Genomic DNA, 20,641 nt, shown 5'->3' on the forward strand with positions numbered 1-20,641 from the left:
TAGCGTTGATTCATTGTTGCTATGACAGCGGTGGTGCAAATGAATAGAGCGGGAGAAAACAGATGAACTGATAGAGGATGCGGGAGGATGTTTGTCTTTCTGGTCGAGCTATGGGGGGGGGGGGGGGGGGGCAGGATGACTGCTTTGGCCAGGAGCTTCAGTCAGTGTCAGTGAAGATTTTTTTTATCTGACCTTTTTGGAAACATTCTATAAAACTAGTCGTCTTAATGTGAAGTAGATCTGGTTTTTACCCGAGACTCTGTTTGTCTTTCTGGTCGAGCTATTCTTGTGGGGACATAAAACAGTTGCGCAGACACCCGGGGACATTTCCAGGTCCCCTCTGAGTGAGAGTTTGATTAGAAATAATGTCAGATTCGACATACGTAATACGTATAATAATAGTGATGTCTGTCAGCTCTCGTAGGAAAACAACGATATCATGAAATTCCTGTACATAAAAATCCTTCTCACAGAAGGGAAAAAAAAATCAATAAACTGGATATAGTGAAGGATGTTAATGTGGTGGTGAAGTATCGACGCCTGGACACTGAGCATTACTTCAAATAAACAGTATGCACTTAGCTTATAGTATATTATATCATTATATAGACTAGTATATGAAAGGTGTTGGCGTGATGTACTCTACACTGGTTGACAGACGTGAGTACTGCATGAGTACTGCATGAGTACTGCATTTCTGCCTAGTTTTCTGAGTAAAAAAACAAAAATAATTTCTGTCAATTTTTTACTTGTCAAAAACTGACACGTTCAGTAATAGAATAGTGAATAAATCGTTGGAGGTAAAATACTGTTTGTTTGGTTTCAGGGTGAATTAATTCCAAGAATTATTGGTATTTTTAACAACATCAGTGTCTGTCAGACACAGGACATCACTGTCAGTGTGATTACTTTAATTACCTGACTCTGTTGGATCGCTGCGTTTGTTTCTAAAGTAAACTCGTCTGCCGCGTCCTCAGCTCCGACGTGATGAGACTTTAATGTCTCGGAGACAGTTTGAAGGTAAACATGTCGAGGAATTAATTTTTGAAAAAATGGGATTTGAGGAGTATATTTAATGAGTCAGAGGATGGAAAATTAGTGTCGGTACCGTTTTTATCCAGTCCCACACCCAGACACTCCACCGCCACCAGACCAACCCTTTGTCTAAAAAATGCTTTTTTTACGGTTCTGAAACTTAAGTTGATGTCGATGATACTTGGAATTAAAAGCAAAATAAAACCTTTATCTGCCCTGTAACCATCCAGCAGCCTGAGGACTGGAGTTCAGACCATCGCAGGTTTGAATCCCACCTGGTTGGCTGTGGTGTGTTGCTCCCTGGACTCATTCTTCTTCTATTCCCTTCCTTCTTTTCTCTTTCTCTCCTTCTTCTTCTCGTCCCTGTTCTCGTCTCTCTCTGATGAAGACACCATCCATCAAATTTCCATCTTTTTTCTTCTCTTCTCGCCCTAATCCAGCAGTTTCCACATAAGAACCTCTGTCATTTTGACGACATCTTTTCACTGGTGTGAAGAGGTACAAAGATTTTCTGTTAGACATTCTGCTGGAAAAAAAAAGGACGCAATGTTATTACTAGTAATTTACTGGACAATTGAAAGGCTAAGGTTGAGCTTCGCTCCATTAGTTTCCAGTCATCACTTTCTTTTCTGTCACGCTCAGTTGCGTCACCTTCTCCTCAGAGGCCGTCGGGAAATGGATACGATGTCTTGCATGAGCAGCTGCAAATGACAGTGGTCTGAATGTTCAGACAGATGTAGAAACAAACACACGGGAGGTCAGGAGAGAAGGAGGGGAGAGTAAAAGAAAAAAAGAAAGAAACACGAGGAGAGAGGTTGAAAAGATGTTCTTAAGGCGTCCATGAATTATAGATCTGAGGAGGAGATCAAACACTTCACTGCTGTCTGTCCTCGGTCTCACGCTCGCTGCTCGTACTCCTACCTCACTCAGCCAAAGTTTTGAATCTGATCATGATGACACGGTGCATTCGAGGTGATTCTATATGAACTGCTTTTTTTGTAGTATGAAAAAAGATAAAATACAACCGTGTACTTTACCATTGTCTCAGCTTTTTTTTTTTATATCTCCTCTACGGTCGTCTCTTCTTCTCACACATCATTATATATATTCTTACAGTTTTTGTTCTGTTTGAGCAAAAAAAAAAAAAGGGAAACCAGGCACAGAAATGACTTTGTCCAGACTCTTGGGGATAAATGCAAAAGTTCACGAGGCAAGCACTAAAGTTGGTTAGTACTGTAGTATTTCACAAAATACAGCTGTTCCAGGCCTCACAGGACGATCCTGTGTCAAAGTCGGCCCGATATTAACATAATTATGAAATATCTGTAAAAACTATTGAAAACCCAACAATGCAAAGCCTGGGTTTCTGGTTCTTAAGATGTTTAACTCAGTTTGGGGAAAAAACGTCTGCAGATATCAGAACGGTTGATATTGGACAATATCGACAATACTGGACATCCCTAGTAAATGAAGGCATGCTGTCTGAGGGCTTTTTGTAGCAGTTGAAGTCGAGAGTGTATGCATCTGCGTGGTCTGGTTTAAAAAGTTCCTCTCGTTCACAGAGCTCCGAGCACATCTGCTTCCAAACTTGAAACTGTAACTGGTCAGACTCTTGTCCAAACTCGACTGATTTAATTGCGTTTTGGTGAGAGCATGACGGTGATGAAGGATCAGTCATCTGCTTCAAAGATTTTTTTCCCCGCAACTTTTTTCAAAGTTTCAGTGGGAGGCTCCTAAAAGTCTCTCCATGTGTGACACCGTTGTACATAGTTAGAAGGAATCTCCGATGTTACACATAAACTGTGTTTGGAGGGCACATGGTGCTGGGCTACTTTGCTAATTAGGCTTCCTCCTCGCCTGTGGATGTAGGCGTCCTTGTTGACATCCCTGTTCCGTTCGCCTGCTTTACTGCTGCTGCTGCTCAAGGCTTTTCTGTCATTGGTTGTCTAAACCTGGGGCCTCCCAGCCTTGAAATGTCTGATTAACGGGGAAGATTATTCCAGCCGTTCGTGCTACGGCTTCTGCGAAACGTGTGCAGGAATTAGAAGCCCTGCTTGAGTGAAAAGACTTTAGACTTGAACTTGGAAATGAGCAATAATAAAAAAAAAAAAAGAAAATGTTTTTTCACACTTATCTGGCCAGCTTCTACGTTGCAGACGTAAACATCTTTAGGTTTTTATTGGACAAACCAGAACACGCCAGAGATTTATGGCCATAACTATGGAGAGCAGGGGTTTGTGTGACTGACAGCTTCATGGTAAATCCCTGAGTCATCAGATGGACAGTCCAGCAGTCCACTTAACTGTTGCCACGGTGACCAAGGTTGGCTGTATAAATAAAAGCAGGTGTCATGGCCATGACATGGTACCAATATAAATAAAGACAGGTTGTAGGATCAGTTGCCATGTTGAGCGGATTAACCTTCGCTCTGCAGCTAATCACACACACCACGTGCATGAGAAATAACAGTATTAATAACATGTGTGGTTTTATCCCTATATCTGCAGTTCTCTTCAAATAGGATGTCTCTGCCACAGGCCCAGTTCATGACAACTGATCTTTATCCTGTTCTGGGAAACATGAGGATCTGCATGGAAACTGCAGGAGTAAAAAAAAAAAAAAAAAGATTATTAATTATATGATGTAATTCTTCCACTTCATCTTGTATTGTAGTATTTCTGACCTGTGAAGAATTCTTTAAATAATTCCTGTGGCTCCTCCTGTGGATTTAATTCTAGCACAACATTCTCTGGAATATTTGCAGATAGAAACAATGAGCAGCATTCTCTGGATATGATACATTTCCCCTTTTGCAATGTTTTAATTTTTTATGTATCATATTTATTTATATAGAGCGAAATTCATTCCCTGGGAAAATATCTAATAAACATTTTAATTCAGATTAACCTCTAACTGTACACAACATAGACATTTATATGTCATTAGATTTTTAATTTTGCTCTCTAATGAATCTGTAAGACTCTTCTTCACCCTCACAAAACAGAAACAGCTCCTGTTTGAGGTGAGCAGGATGATAATTAGTGACAGACTGTGGGCACAAATTCAATGAAAGGCGCGGCGCAAACTCACCAGGCGCCTCCACGTGTATTAATCTGCTTTGTCCTCACATGACACTCCAGTCTGTGCTAATGTACGTAATAATTCACAGGCGACACAACTCAAGACGACAGCATTGGAGGCATAAAAAGTCATCACTGGGTCCAAGCAAATAAATTTAACTCTTGTCTCCAAACGTCACGTCTCAAGAAGACAATGTATGGACGGTGTCCGACTCCTGTCGCAGCTGATGTACATTAAATGCTAACAAGATTCTGGGAGGAGTTGTTTTTCTCAGTGTGCCTAATGAAGCAGAGGGGACATGCTGATTGGACGAGAATACCAACAACACGGCACTCGCTCATCGTTAGTCCTAATTGGCCCTGTCCATCAGAGGTGTCTGTACAAGGCAACATGAAGATCAATAATAAAACCAAACATGATATAAAGTCATCCAGATCTCTTCATGGAGCTGCTGCAGACCTGGACCTGCTCCTGATAAGCTCCCACCTGTTTTTACAATACAATAGAATAGCCTTTATTATCATTGTAACACGGGAATTGTTAGAATTGTTAGAGGAAAAAAAAGTGTGATGGATGTGAACTGTTGTAGTGTTGGTTTTACTCTAAGCCACGGTGTTCTTGTTATATCTATATTTCTGGTTGTTGTTATTGACATCGGTAGAAGCGGTGCTGCTAATGGAGGCCAGAATCTGCTCTTAATGAGGCAGAACCTCATTTGGGAGCTTTGCTGGTTCAAGTCCAAACAGGAATGACTGTGAGTGTGACCTTTTGTTTGTTTGTGTGTGTGTGTGGCTGTGGCTGTGTGTGTACACCAGGGCTGGTAAACACACAGCTGGTCTATATATATAATATACAGTTGTTACTTTTTGAACTTTACTCCTGATCTTCGTATTGGGCACCCCTGGTGTACACCTTATTTGGAGCTCTAAAAAGGGTTCAAATATGTGAATGTTGGCAGGTATATAGTACCTGGTGTAACATGTGATCGTCTTTCCTGTAAAAACAGCCGTTCTTTATGTTCCCTGTCTCTAATTATGTAATCATTTCCCTAAACACGCACAGCTTCAGAATACTGTGTTCCTGCCTCCCACATGTGAACCCTCTGGGTGTCACTATGTGGAGCATCAAATGAGATCATGTCTCATGTGAAAGAGACAGAAGGAGGCAACTGTGAGGAGAGAGAGAACAATGGAGTGTAAGGCGGTGCTGCATCCGTGGGCACTGAATGGTAAATGAGACGAGAACGCGTTCGAGTTAGACACAGCTGATGGAGAAACGCTTTTAAAGGTATTTTAAATGACCGCAAACTACATTTACGGCAAACTGCCTCATCAGAAAACACATGTAATCTTGAGTCTTCAATATCTTGGTCTTCAGACCTACTGTACGTACTCGTCTGCAGGAATGGACAGAGGGGGAGTTTGAATGGGGGAGAAAAAAAGGAGGAAATGCGTTCAATGATCTTTGTGTAGAAGGAAGTGGTAGACGCTGGAGTGAGAAAATTAAGATCCATGTTTCCCACGTCTTTCCTGGGATGCCTAGTGTTCCAATTAGATCGTACGTGTCAAACTCAAGGCCCGGGGGCCAAATACGGCCCACCAAACTATTTTGTCTGGCCTGTGGCCCATTTAGTAAAGTCCATGCAGCGGCGTTTCTTAATTAAAAAAAAATTAATGCAATAAATTGGCAAAAAAATGAAGTACATTAGTTTCTTAACCTAAGAAATTAAAAAAATTTTAATGCAGTAAATTGGCAAAAAAATGAAGTACATTTTTTACTGTGTCCCACTGCGGCCCAGTACCAAATGACCTTTTGACTAGTACTGGTCCGCGGACCGGGGGTTAGGAACCCCTGATCTATACAGTCTACCATTTAGAACCGGCCCTTCTAGAGAACTGTTTTGCTGATGTGGCGCCTGGTGAAAATAAGTTTGAGTTTGATCTGAGTCGGAGTCTGGGTTGTTACGCTAGAGAACACTTCCTGTCACTGTTAGAGTCTACGATCTTGGCTGTCATTTTGAATGTTTTTTGTTTGTTTTTGTGTGACTGACAGCGTGTGTGTGTGAGCGTGTGTGTGTGTGTATCATGAATAAGCGAAGACAGTTTATTAATAGTGTGACCAATGTGAGAGCTGACGACACGGTAATGATTCTAAAATAAACAGCTTTCACCAGAAGCTGTTGTTAACACTTGTGTTTTTCTACTATATTTAACTTGAACACAGTACTTTACATCAGCAGCAGCAGCAGGGATCAGGTTGGTGCACTCGTCTTAATGAGATGCTCTGGGTTTTGTTTTTAACAACAGAATATATAATAGTCACACTGGGTTCTGGTGTGAGAAGGCACTTACTCTTTCACACTGTGTGTACTGTCATTCTTACACAGTACTATTTGTCCGACTCTTTTCAAAAGAGAGTACAGAGGAAAGTCACAGGGATGTGACCCAGCTGCCTGTGGTAATCTGAATGCAAATGGACGAGTATTGTTACAAGAAAAAAGATGGTCAAAACAGTGGTCAAGCAGCGAAATGAAGGATAACAACGAAGGAGCAGATACTAATGGAAAACTAATGGAGCAGTTTTCTAAAGCACAGAGTTCCTCTCAGAGCACAGTTTTCTAAAGCACAGGGTTCCTCTCAGAGCGCTGGAAAAAAGTGGGAAACAACCTCGACTGCTGGCCATTGTCGAAGTACAGAACCAGTTTAGAAACGATTGCAGACTTAAAATATGGTAAATGAGTTTCTCAACCTTGAGGTCGGGGCCCCTGTTTGGGTCACATGATAATTATCTGGGTCCTTAGATGTTTAAACAAAAAAAGAGTGGTTTCTCTTATATATATATTTGATTTTTCTGGTGCTTGCTGAACTTGCTTACTTTGAAGCTTACTTTGTTGCTGCTTAAGAAAGAGAATATTTATTTTTATATCACTGATCAGTCGGGTTCATTACTCTCATCCGATTTGTTCAGAAATGACAACGACTGATCTAAATCGGTAAACACTGTTCTGTATTGTCTTGTAAGAGCTGGCGTGTGTTTGTGTGTGTGGTGTGTGTGTGTGTTGGTTGAGCTATTGTGCAAAGTATTTAATCTGTGAAAAAACAAAAGTTGAAGTGATGGTTGGCACTGCTCTACCAGTGACAAACTTCAGTATTGGCTGTGTTCAGCGTGATTTTAGCACATACATTTTGTGAAAATAAATCACAAGTGTTAGCATGAATTTTTCTAATATCGCTCTCCTGAATCTGTTGAACATTGTTAGCGAAGTGGAATGATAGCAGTTGAGAGAACAAAGGACACTGGGAGATGATGAGAACGTGGCATCAGTTTTCAGCTCAAAGTACAACATTAACACAGACCTGTCTGTCTGTTTATGAGTCTAATGTGTGTGTGTGTGCACGTGTGTGTGAGAGAGAAAGTCTAAGCCTTCATCTGCCTGTGATGGTACACGTTTGTGTGTGTGTGTGCTTGCACTTGTGTTATTTCTCCAGCTGCTAAACTGGCAAGAGGACAATTCCCGTCATGATGCAACAGGCAGCTAATCCTCTCCTTATGTAAACACTTGACTGGTATTAAAGTACCATACAGATGGGATGGAGTGTGTGAGATTTGGTAGAACGGTGTCATAACAAAACAAGGAAAGTCCAGAGGTGGATGAGTCAGAGATGGCCAGAGATTTACACTGGTTTTTATGTGCCAATCACAGACATATGTGTCTGTGTACACATGCATGTACAGGATGTGTGTGTATATATATATATATATATATATACATATATATATATATATATATAGTATATATGTGTATACATATATACTATATATATATGTATATATGTACATAGAAGACACCTTTTTTGTCTTCTTGAAGGACATCCTATATTATACCATTAATTAGAAATGGAACCATTCTACGTGAGTGTAGAATGGTTCCATTTCTAATTACTTGGTACCTAAGGCTGTCATTTCAGCTGGGTTGGGTTATTCCAGGTTTTTTTTTTATTTATTTATAGAGGCATATATATACAAATTTATTTGTACCAAGTACTGAAGTTGCTACTTCTTTATTCTCCGACAGATTCCCTGTATTTCTGGAGGACCAGACCCTCCAGTCGATCAGAGCTGAAGACACAGTGAGAGTATGAGACAAACTACTTTATATCACAGCTCAACAAGAAATGGCATAATGTGGGTTCCCTGTTAATCAAAATGACACCCACAGAGCTGTGTGACTAGCACTGTGAATCCCTCACCCTCCCTGACCTTCCTGTACCTGACCTCAAACCTACTCAACTTTAGAACTTTGTTCACCCATAGTAGCAACCTGTGTTGCTTTCCTTTCTTTTTTTCAAAACTCCCCCTACCTGCCTGCGCCTACTTTTCTTTGTAATTACAACTCCCTGTTTTTTTCTTTTTTGCAACTTTTTTCTCACTGGCAACATGCAGGGTGCTTCTTCCACCTCTGTTCTCCTGATTTTCCCTTCCATCCTGTTCTTTTTTGCCCCCATGCCTAACATGGTGAACGGGGACTGTTGGCTCATTGAAGGGGACAAAGGATATGTGTGGCTGGCTATCTGCAGCCAGAACCAGCCACCATATGAAACCATCCCCCAGCACATCAACAACACGGTCCATGACTTGAGACTGAACGAGAACAAACTGAAGGCCGTGCTCTTTAGCTCCATGTACCGTTTCACTAACCTGACCGACCTCAACCTCACTAAGAACGATATCAACTACATCGAGGATGGAGCCTTTGCAGGACAAGCCAACCTACAGGTGAGAGTTGAATGTGCACATATATTTATATATGTATGGAGTTGAATGTGCACATATATTTATATAGATATGTACATACATATGTGTGTGTGTATATACAGTATATATATGTGTATACCTATGTGTGTACAGTATGTTTGTGTATAGGTATGTATATGTGTATACTTGTGTTTTATTTGGGTTATTCTACAGTTTTGATGGTGTATAGGTATGTATATGTGTATACTTATTATTACTTATTATTCTACAGTTTTGATACCTATTGGTGCATCACATGACACTGTAGAACTTTTGACATGCAATTTCTTCCATGTTTGCCGCAGGTTTTACAGCTGGGCTACAACAAGTTGACCAACTTAACCGAGGGTATGATGAGAGGGCTCGGGCGCCTACAATGTCTCTTCCTCCAGCACAACCTCATTGAGGTAATTGCGAGCAATGCATTCTGGGAGTGCCCAAATCTCAGCAGCATTGATCTGTCATCAAACAAACTCGCTCGCATTGATCCGGCCACATTTACTGTTTTAATGCGGTTAATGGTGTGTGAACTGGCAGCAAATCCATTCCACTGTGGATGTGATCTTTATAGTTTCCTAACCTGGCTGGAATCCTTCAATAATGTCACTCACACCTACGACCGCCTGCAGTGTGAGACACCAAAGGAAATGTTTGGCTACCCGTTACTGAGCCCCATCTCCTCTGGCCACGCCGGTCGCAATGCCAAAAACATCTTGTATCATCGCTGCCGAGACGGTGTGATGATTCCTGGAATGACATCTCTCCCTCCAGATCTGGAGGGTCCTTCTGGAGTTGGACCAGAGATGTTTGGTGGTGCGGGGCCATACCACCAGCCTGTCACCTCTTCATCATCTACTGCCCCCCTTGTTCCAAGCATCAAGGTCCAGCGTGTCACCTCGTCGTCAGCGTCCTTACTTGTACATATTCCAAACCCTTTTAGCAAAATGTATATTCTGAGCCAGTACAACAACACGTATGTGTCGGATGTTAAGACCTTGAAAATTAAGAAAGAGGTGGTCACAGTCACCCCACTCAAACCACACAATAATTACACCTTCTGTGTTGTATCTGTCCGCACCTCTCAACGCTACAATCACACCTGCATCCAGTTTTCTACGCCGGCTAAAAATCAAGATGACATACCGCCAACTTCCACCACCACCCATTACATTATGACCATCGTGGGCTGCCTTTTTGGAATGCTGATCATTTTAGGCTTTGTCTACTATTGTCTGCGAAAGAAACGGGTACATGATGAGAAAAAGAAATCCATCTGCGTCAAAAAAACCATTCTGGAGATGCGCTATGGACCTGAGGTTGCGGCAGCAGTGGCAAATGATCCGTCTGCGGTGCACAAGCTTCAGGAGCAGTCACGAGAACATCACCAGTATCAGCATCATCATGGAGCCAAACTTCCTCTGTCCACATCCTCCAGCTCTGGAATGTTGCACTCAGCCAACACCAGCTCTTCTAGACTTATCTCCATCCCACAAGTGGAAAAGCTGGCCACTGCGTTTTCAGAGGCCAGAGCGGCAAGCAAAGGAAACTACATGGACGTCAGACCTGGAGGGATGGGAGACGGGGGCTACGGTGCATTAAGAGGGATTCAGTTGAAAGGTGATGATGATATCGATATGGGGGATGACTCGGATGACGATGATGGACATGGATCTGCCTCAGAGATCTCCACCATTGCAATGGAGGTAGACAAGGTTAACCAGATCATTAACAACTGCATTGATGCCCTGAAACTAGATGCAGCAGTTGCTGCTTCAGGTGTGTCGAATGACAACACGGCCTCCTCTAACCCCACCTCTCCTCCCCCCAACAGTGGATCCTCCCTTACCCGTGGGCTTATTCCTCTTTCCCAAGTGGTAGAGACCGGCCAAGTCCTTGCTCCTAACAAAATACCTCCTCCACCTCCTCTTCCTACCTTGAATGCCCCTCTTGCTGAGCGCCCCGGCATCAGTGGTGGTGGTTTTGTCGTCACTCCTCCTTACAGGCCCCCTCCACCGGCCAATGCTGTACGGCCTATACAGCGTCAGATGAGCGCAGATGCAGCTGTTGTTATGGTTAACGCTGTCAAGAAGCAGTGCAGCACCACATCGTGTGGTTCCATGGATCGGGACAGGGATCGAGGAGGAGCCAGGGTGTACAGCCTGGACATTCCCGAGCCGAGGAGCCCGGATGCCTGTAATCAGCAGCAGTTCCAGGACAGGGCTAGTCCCTTGGGCTGTGGGGAGCCCCTAGAGAGGCTGCCACTGGTAGGCAGCGGGAGCTGTGGTGGAGGGGGTGGTGGTGGTTGCGACAGTGGTGGTGTTGGTGCCCAGCACCAGGACAGCCAGAACCCACACCACTATCATCAACAACAGCAGCAGCAGCAGCAGCAGCAGCAGCAGCATTGTGAGGCGCAGCAGGACTACCACTGCTCGGAGCACCGCCACTCTGTCCCAGCTCTCTACTATGAAGGCTCACGCAAGGGCTCCCCATCCCAGAGGGTTTCATTCCTCAAGCCTCTGACCCGCTCACGCAGGGATGCGGCATCTTACTCCCAGCTGTCACCTGCCCGTCACCATTCTACTTACTCTGGCTACTCCTCCAGCCCAGAGTACTCTTCGGAGAGCTCACTGCGGATCTGGGAGCGATTCCGTCCGTACAAGAAGGGTCAGCATGATGAGGCCTGTTATGTGACGGCGGGGAACGCCCTTAGAAAAAAGGTGCAGTTTGCCAAAGGTGAAGACTTGCATGACATCCTTGATTACTGGAAGGGTGTATCTGCACAGCAGAAGCTATGACTGTAGGACCAAAGCAAAGCCTTGTTGGATATGAAACGTTAAGATAAGTGAAACCCTCCGAAGTTCACTGGGAGAAAACGTGCGACAAAAATTTTGCCTTTGGGTTCTCTTGGCATGCTAGGTGTATAGAATTTTGTGCTAAGAACAAGGAGTGTAAAAACCGTGCCTGGGATTTGTGAGTAAATATCATGTTTTTATTTTATACTTCTTTGTAGCCCAATATCTCCAGTATTCAGATGTAGTTTGGTGGGGTTTATTTTTAGCAAAAGGGAGCAAATTCTACATCCAATCTGTATTTTAATTTATTCTATTTTGTAAATTTGGTCATGACCCATTTTTATTAGTGCCATCCTGTCATGTATGGTCAATCACAGGATTTCTTTTATATATATATATATATATATATATATATATATATATATAAAGAGACATACAAGGGTGACTACATGACGCAAAAATAGACTGACAGAAAAAAGTAGATCCTAATAATATTAATAATATAAAAAAGAAATTTAAAAGAAAGAAAATCATTAATTAAATACTCTTTTGCTGCTAATAATGCGTCACAATTCCACTAAAAGGCTCAGGAAAGAGGGAACATGGAAGTTTCTATTTACTGCCAACTGCGTTCTGTTCTGGAAAAAAAAAAGGAAAAAAGAATATTGAATACTCGTTGTTTTTTCAAAAGTGAATTAGTTTAACCTGTGACGGGCATGTTTGCTTGCACCTTTGCCTCCTGGTTGTGTGGCAGTGTGTGGTACACAGTGGTTAGTGTCAGTGGGTGTCGGCATGCCTCGTCAGATTACACTGTATATGACCAAGCTGACATGAACTAGTAGTTGTCAGTATCTTGCCCAGTTGTCAGTTGTCAGAGTCTAAACATATTAGGTTACTAATGGCATGGACAAACGTACAAATGTTTCCCAATATTCAATGTGTTTACAAAACTCTAAGATCTGTTGTGTAGTGCCTCTTTCCAACACAACCGTAATCTAATCTCCATCTAATCTGGGTATAATTTATCCATCTCTATTCTTTTGGTTTTGATTTAAAAAAAAAAAAAGTTTTGCAAAATGCGCCCTGCTCACCCCAAGTGCTGCATAGTTAAATGTGTCCATCGTCATCTGACAAACACGATGTGACCCTAAAAATGTGAATTATATGTTTTACCACATACACATTAAATGACACTTTTCTTTTTGAAATATTCTTGATCCACATTCACTCTCCAAGTGAACACTAACTTGGCTGCAAAATGGGACCCTTATTGGTGTGTCGGAACATTCCAGAAGACCACCATGCAAAATCCCCATAGGTAAGGAATCTTTATTTCTCTGGAGTTGTCACAGCACCTCCTGCTGGCTGTATTTGTGACTCTTATTCACTTTTATTCAAGATCAGTATTGTTACTTCAGCATTGACCAATCACAGTGCAGCTACTTGAAACTGTGTTTTGCATAGTTTTCTTCCAAATTTGGTAAACTGCCCCCACTTGTGGTAACATTGCAACATTGTAACATTAATGACTTGGTGTAAGGTTTGGTTGCCCTAAACCAGTATGTGTAGTTTTCAGTGTGGATGCACCAAAAGATTGTCCAATTTGGACTTTGGAGGATTGAGCAGTACTTCTTTTAATTTCACGTCTCTAAATTTTATATTTCTCATTTTTCTGCACTGGACCGGTCAACTTTTAAAATATGAATTAATGTTCTGACAAGGCTTGGGTCCGTACACAATCTGACATCCAACAATATTTTCCTTTTGATTGATGAAATTGATTGCTTGTCATGAATGCTAACAGTAAAGCTGGGCTGTATCGGTAAAGTATACGCCATTGCTGTGTGTCTGTTGTTTCACCCACTAGTTTTTAAAAATGTTTGTGTACAATTAGTGTGGAGAGGTGACCCTGGAGCGAGCTGTACTGAAACTGTTTATTATTTGGAGGCACAGCCTCATTCAACCTCATTTTGTATGAACATCCAACATTTACCTTTATATTTGATTATATTTCATCAAAGTTAATAGATTAACTTTTTACTGTGACTGACTAGGATTTTACACAAAAATCCCTGTTTTTTCCCCCATACCCTTCACAGTTACACAAAAATCCCTGTTTTTTCCCCCCATACCCTTCACAGCTTTACTGTATGTTTACAGAAGAAGGAGGAGGATGATGATGATGATGATGATGATGATGATGATGATGGGAGTGAGGAGAAATTCAAAAATGTTCATTTTGTTTCAATCCACTTTCAGTGTGACGAAAAAAGTTCTCGTTATTTGGTGAAAGATGTTAAATTCTGTACAGTTTTCATTTGGATTCACACCGCAGCTTACTGATGAATAGTGTCACAGGACAGATGTTTGTTCAAGTGCTCTTCTGCTCCCTGATTTGATCAGTGCCAGTGTCGTGGTCAAAGAGAAGGGCGAAGCTTGTTCGCCATGACTATTTTGCTGCCCAAATACAGGGCATACACACACACATAAATATATTAATAACAAAAATATGGAACAGAAAACAATGTGAAAACTGGTTGGTAGTAAGTATTAAATTAGAGTTATGATTTTTATTAGCTTTTTCCCATCTTCCGTATTGCGATGGGAGCTGTTTGCCGTAATGGGACCTAAAATGAGTCAGAACGACTCAGTCTGACTAACCTAATTTCCTGAAAGGCAAAAAATAGGCAAAGCTACGGAACAAAAACAGAGCAGTTTTGGATAGAATTCATGCAGACAGCCGTTGTAAAATATGCAGAAGCCCGCATGGGCCAGAACTTAGCATTGCATGACTCACCTCTCTGTGTCAAATGAACTGCAGCACATGTGGGACCGGTTCATACAAAAATATTCAGAGACGCGTCGTTCTCACACAGGCCTGGAGGTGGAGCCTTCACTTCTGCTCACGCGGAGGTTTGAACACATTACAAATGCAACCGTTGCCTCTAAGCCTCAGTGTGTTTGACTGAGCACCAATACCTGTCATCACCTACTTGTCAAGGCTTTGTTAATAGGCTAAAAATGGCTGGTAATTGTTGCTGCCACCTTGTGGTTGTTGTAGCAGTTAGTCCCCACCTTTTTGGAAAAAAGCAAAGCGGTCACCAAACAGCACAATCCTTAACACAACACTAAATATGACTTTATTTCAGATGGACAGGCTAAATATTTTTGTATTCATTAATTCATAAAATAAAATTTGTTGAGAGATAACTTTTTCAAAGGGACCAGCCCCTACTGGTGAGTGGTAGCATTGCAGCCAAAATAACAACGGTGAGGTGAGATTTATAAAGTTGTCCAGTCACCATATTTTCTTAGCTTAATACCTGGGATTCACATATCTCTATAAGAGAAAATATAATTTTTTTAACGTTCTGACCATGTTGTTAGACTTTTCTGTTGAATCAATCATTGTGAATCAGGTGTTATTTATTCCCTAAAGTTCAAAATAATCATGTGAATATAGATGAGTAGATGAGAATATCTAAACTCTGCCTGGGGGTCTGATTCAAGATCAAAATATTCTCACAGCACATCAGGGCTTCAAGCGTTCTCATCAGCTGTTCTAGAAGAAAAAAATACTATAAAATTTATATTTTATGAATAAATGATGTTGTTTTTTTCCTGAGCAGAGGAGCATTTGAAAATCTGACATCAGCCAGAATAGGCCTAGGGTGACGACTCCTGTTACACACATACACACACCACACACCTACAGTACAAGTTCTTAGTTTCCAAAGACAGAACAAGGACTTAATAAATCTGTGAAATATCTGTGAATTTTGTACACTAGTATAATGTAAAAAAAAAGAAAAGAACAAGATAGTACTAATAAAAAATGCTTCTATAGATGTTTTATACTCAGCCTGGAATCTTGATATGTCTGTGTGTTTCACTATTTTTCAGTTTGATCTTAATCTTTGTTTATGTTTTTTTCTGGTGGGGGGGGTGACTTTTTGTACTTGCAAAATACATGTTATAATGTTTAAGAACAAAGGAAGCTCAACATAGTGTACTACATAAAAGAGATGTTACATTTGCATGATTCCCTGTATTTTTTTGGGAGATGAAAAATATATTGTTGTGTACAATAACGTGGATGTACTACGATGAAAACTAACGGGGCTGAAATTTATAACTGTCAGTTGTTGACTACTGTCGAGGTTCCTAGACGTTTTTTCTGTCCTAAATTAACACCATTTGGGTTTGTTTTTTTTTCATAGAAGGTGATTGTGTTCTGACGGAACTTCTGTTTCCTGCTTCGGTCCAATGACGTTTGAAGAAGCGGTAAAATGTCTGTCCGTCTGTTGTCAGGGAACAGAAGTTTTCATCATTGTAAATATTGATTATTTAACCTGGGATCACACAGACTCTGGATCTACTTTGTCATGTTTACTTTTAAATATTGAGAAAATGATATTTTTTAACAGAAATATACGTTCACTGTGCTGACACGTGGTTAAACCCCCACCTTTTACCGGGCTTAACCCTAATCCTGCCTAATCACTTAATGGTAACTGACAAATCAATGCAGCTTCAGCAGCTTCTCACTGACTTAAAGTCAACGTTGATTTCTCCCTCACCGTCTCCTCAAATATTCCCTCTGATAATCTTCTATCATCAGTTAAATATTTAAACCTCTGGTCCTGACTAGCTTTGTCTTGCACCGATGAAAAAAATTAAAAAGTTTAAAGTATAAAAAAATTAATGAATTCATTTAAGTTTAAAATTAAGACGTTTCCAATCTGTGTTCCATGCCTACTCAAAGAAAACCACTCGTTTTGAGCAGGAAAACAAATCGAATAAATAATTGTGGTCTAAGAAAGAAAGGGGGGGAAAAAGGAAGGAAACACTAGGAAAAAATCAATTTAGGTGATGCCACCAAATTGACAGTCAAATTAAGTGTAAGTGGTTCCACTGGACATTTGAGCCTTGGAAGGAGGCAAAGAGCGGTGAAGGTTTCATTTGTCTCTCAGCCGGTAATGTGCGGGTATTTTCCCCAGCAGCTGTGCTGATACATTAGTTATTACATTACAGCCTATCCTGTGACAGCCAGTCATAAGTCATAGTCATGTTTACATTCTGCAGGGATATCGGAGGACTACCCCACTGAAATGTATTCCCCTCCTGCAGACTGGCCGTTGCCAAAGCCTCTTTATGCCAATAACAAAAAGAAAATTAAATGCATTAACCTCTGGGCTAAACCTGTTCCTCAGTTTAGCGGTTATGCCTCTCCCACTGGCAGCGACTTATGAGTGATGTTTTAGTTGAAATAAAGAGTGCTGTAATTCAAGGCACTCGTTCTTTGTCGGCACCAGGGTCTGTCATTATATCCTGTTTATCCTAACGTCATAATGTTGAGATTGATTATTTAATGTTTGATTAAGAAAGTTATTTCATCGGTTTATTCAAAGGAGAATTCTGGATGGGTTTAACAAAAAGTGGATACGTTTTTGAGAAAATAATTTGATTCCACACAGCGTGTACAACTGGTACATTCATATTTACAGCATTCAAAGTCTCATTAAAGACTGTTTTAATATATTTTTTCATGTAGACACAAATGTAGACACAAATGTAGACACAATATTTTGAGCATGTTTAATGCCAAAAAGCACAGTTTAACAACCAGGACAACAAGGAAGTGATCTAACAACTGAGATTTGAGTTGAAATCCAAACTAAATCTAAGACCTAACAATTATAGGTTGGATTTCTTTAACAGCGAACGTCACCCCTCCTCCCCTACAAGGAGGTGGTGGTTGTGGGGGAGGGGGAGGCCATTCCTCTTAATTTGACTTTTTTTATTCAGGCGCCATTCCTTTCTGTTTGCTGAGTCTTCCTATCAAAACATCTTTGTGTTTTGACTTCCCGTCATTGTCTTGTTTACATCTTTGTCCTCATCCCAAGTTTCTCCAGTTTCTGTTTTACCTTGGTTGTTACGATGCATTACATCTACCTGTGGAGAAAAAAAAAAACTTGTCAAAAAGTACTGAAGTGTTGAAAACACTGGGTTCTCCTGGCTGTCAGAGGCCTTCACTTCTGTTCCCATTTGATGTTTTTCCTCGATCCCACGTAGCAGTGGCCGGCTGCTCATTACTATTCCGGACACACAGTCCGAGCCTGTGCTGCTGTGAAAGCCAGAGGGATTGGCCTTGTCTGCGGCGGGGACTGAAAAGTCAGCAGTTTCCAAAAATGGCTGTCAATTTAGAGAAAGGCAGAAAAAGCTGAGCTATTTTCAAGTCGATGAGGAAATTAAATGCCTTTGGATTGATCTGTCTCTGAGCTAATAGTTCTCTGGCTGTGCAACAAAGGTATTCGCTGTAGTGCTGGCATGTAGGCATAACAGGTGCAATTATTTGGACACACGATGGAGACTACAAAGAAATTATTGGAATGATTTAAACACAGACAGTTTTCTGAGAAACAACTGTTTTGTGGATTTGAAGAAAAAAACAAATAACAGGGATTTCTAGTAGAATTAGTGAAGTCTTTCTGCAGGCCCGGTTGGAGAAATAACCACCTTGACTATGTGACAAAGTAGAACCACCATCTGTTTGTTCCAAAGCTAATTAAGTGTAACACATTATACCATATGATTTCTGTAAAACGATGGCTGTTGCCAGGTGAACAGCTTTAAGAAAGGGTTGTAAAAAACAATGACCAACAGCTTTAAGAAAGGGTTGTAAAAAAAAAAAGACTGTCATTGTGTCTGATTAAAACGTCCATTCCATTCAATCTAAATCAACTGTGACTTTTCAGCTCTTGACTTTTTTTTTGTTTTTGTTTCGTGGTTGGAGACCAAAAGGCGAAAACCAAACCAAGGTTTTCGTGATGGCAACAAATCTCAGCTTTTATTTGCTTTGTATTTGTCTCTGACTCTCCCCCCCCCGCCCCATTTCTGCAATTTCTGTACTAAAGATCTATTTCTATATTTGCAATAAATTTGTAATTAAAAAGGAACGCTTGTACTTGTTTTTCACTAACTGAGACATGGTGGCACTGCAGAGTCATTCAAAATGAATGCATCCGCTCCTGCAGGGCAAAATACTCACTGTTTACTTCTCTGTTGGTCTGGTGCCATAATTTTATTATTGATGCACGGATGAGTGCAGAACACAGGGACACATGTACATGTACATGTGTACAAACAGCACCTCTTGTCCTTTCCTTTAAAACTGACAGGAGCTTCAGTTAACATTACTGTTTAATACCACGGCAACCTGAGGGCAAACAGAGATGACCACCTCTAGTTAGCGAGTGGAATCCAGAACCAGTTCAATCTGGTTGGACAATGAACTGATCAGACCAGTTGTAGGTTTTACATGGATCCAACACTCAGTATTAAAGTGTCTTTTCAAATGTCTTTGATTTTCAACAATGTTAACACAACAGTATCACTGTCGCCTTCTGCAGACTTCACGACCTCCAATCATTTGAAGAGAGAGTTCAGCCGTGGAACACACAGATCGTTATCTTTCTCGTGCTAACGTAGGCTGCTAACCTACGACGCCGCTAGTCTGACACATTTGTCCTGGCCTGGAGTTTGGAGTGAGCGGTGGCTGACTCAGCTCGTTCACTCTCACTCCCTCACTCAACCCCAAAAAATCACTCAGTGCACAATGTGCCTAAAGGTGAATGTGTTTACACATGTTTTAGGATCTGGCAAAAAAAAAAAAAGGAGAAGGTTGTTGATTGCGCTGGAATATTATTTTTCCCGAATCTAAGTACTGTAGTTTGACTGTAGTTTTCTGACTTTGTCATAAATGTGTATTTGAAAGTGTTGACATTTCTTTTTAGTCTCACTAATGAATCTGTACTTTGTGTCGACATCAATGGGACTGAAGTGTTCTTCCATTTTGGTTATTTTATTACATCAACAGAGCTGCAGGCTGTCTGCTCCACTTCTCTAACCTGGTACAGTGATTAAAAATAAATGCAGCACGATGACAGCTGTGACTTTATCAAAGATTCAGACGCTTTTTAGGTAAAATATTAAGTGTGCAACTAAAAAAAAAAAAGAAATGATGTTGGGAAAGTGCCTTTAAAAATGCACACAAACCCATTACTCTTCATTTGAGGGTGAGGTGTATTTGGAGGCTGAGCGCTTGTACTCACATTGTTCCAAATACAAATGTTGGTGTTTTTTTTAACACAGTCTTTGGCTGAACGCTGGAGAACGAGTGAGCCTGAGACAGTCTTATTGACATCATAAAACCTGTTTTTTTTCTTTTTATATCTCCTATTGTTTTGTTTTTTGCTGTGTTCACCTACTGAAATATTAAAAACCTGTTCCTGTTTCTCTGTCACCCTCAAATACATTTCTCACCCGCCCTCCCCTCCTTTAGATCCTAATCCTCACTTATACCAACCTCATCCTCCCTCCTTTGTTGTTTCTTCCTCCCTGCTGAGAGTTACGTAAGCCCAACTTGACAGCTACGGAGAAATATCCCATTTCTCAATATTCATAACTCCGAGCCCTCTGTGCTAAGCTCTTTATCGCCAGAGGATTAGAGCCAAATTAACCCCTCGATGATCTATTCTGCATTTTGACCCACTGGTTAATCCTCGCTACTTCAGACCCCGGCCACATGTTGTGTTACTGCATTGTGTGATGTACGTGTGTTTGCTTGTTTGAATACAAAGTGGAGACAGACCACAGGCAGCCAGTAACAAAGGGATGGAGAGAGGGAGGGGTGGGGGCGCAGGGTGGGCGAGCAAGAGAGGAGAAACAGCCAAATCTGTGGGAAACCAAAAACCTTTCTTCTACCGTGGATGATGAGACTTAGAGTAATCTCACTTTGAACTCACTTATCGCATTCCCTCACACACACTCACTCACACACTCACACAGAGACAGACAAACCCAAAACAAAGTCAAGTGATGAAATAATTCAGAAGATAAAAGATCAACCCCCCTCCAAAAAAATATATAAGGTAAAT

General features: G+C 41.2%; 1 protein-coding gene across 3 annotated transcripts in view; it reads left to right on the forward strand.

Annotated features, from left to right (window-relative positions):
* elfn2b (extracellular leucine-rich repeat and fibronectin type III domain containing 2b) overlaps positions 1-12,073 on the forward strand; it is a 42,667-nt gene extending 30,594 nt beyond the window's left edge. For all 3 annotated transcript variants that reach the window (XM_025064706.1, XM_025064705.1, XM_008329678.3), the window contains 2 exons: positions 8,192-8,892; positions 9,216-12,073. In XM_025064706.1, coding sequence (XP_024920474.1) covers positions 8,554-8,892; positions 9,216-11,705 — 2,829 coding nt within the window. In that variant the 5' untranslated portion in view covers positions 8,192-8,553 and the 3' untranslated portion in view covers positions 11,706-12,073. The remainder of the gene's footprint in view (positions 1-8,191; positions 8,893-9,215) is intronic.
* The last annotated feature ends 8,568 nt before the right edge of the window (positions 12,074-20,641 follow it).

Source organism: Cynoglossus semilaevis, chromosome 17 (genome assembly GCF_000523025.1).
Source record: "Cynoglossus semilaevis isolate Cse_v1.0 chromosome 17, Cse_v1.0, whole genome shotgun sequence".
In the NCBI taxonomy this organism is placed as follows: Eukaryota; Metazoa; Chordata; class Actinopteri; order Pleuronectiformes; family Cynoglossidae; genus Cynoglossus; species Cynoglossus semilaevis.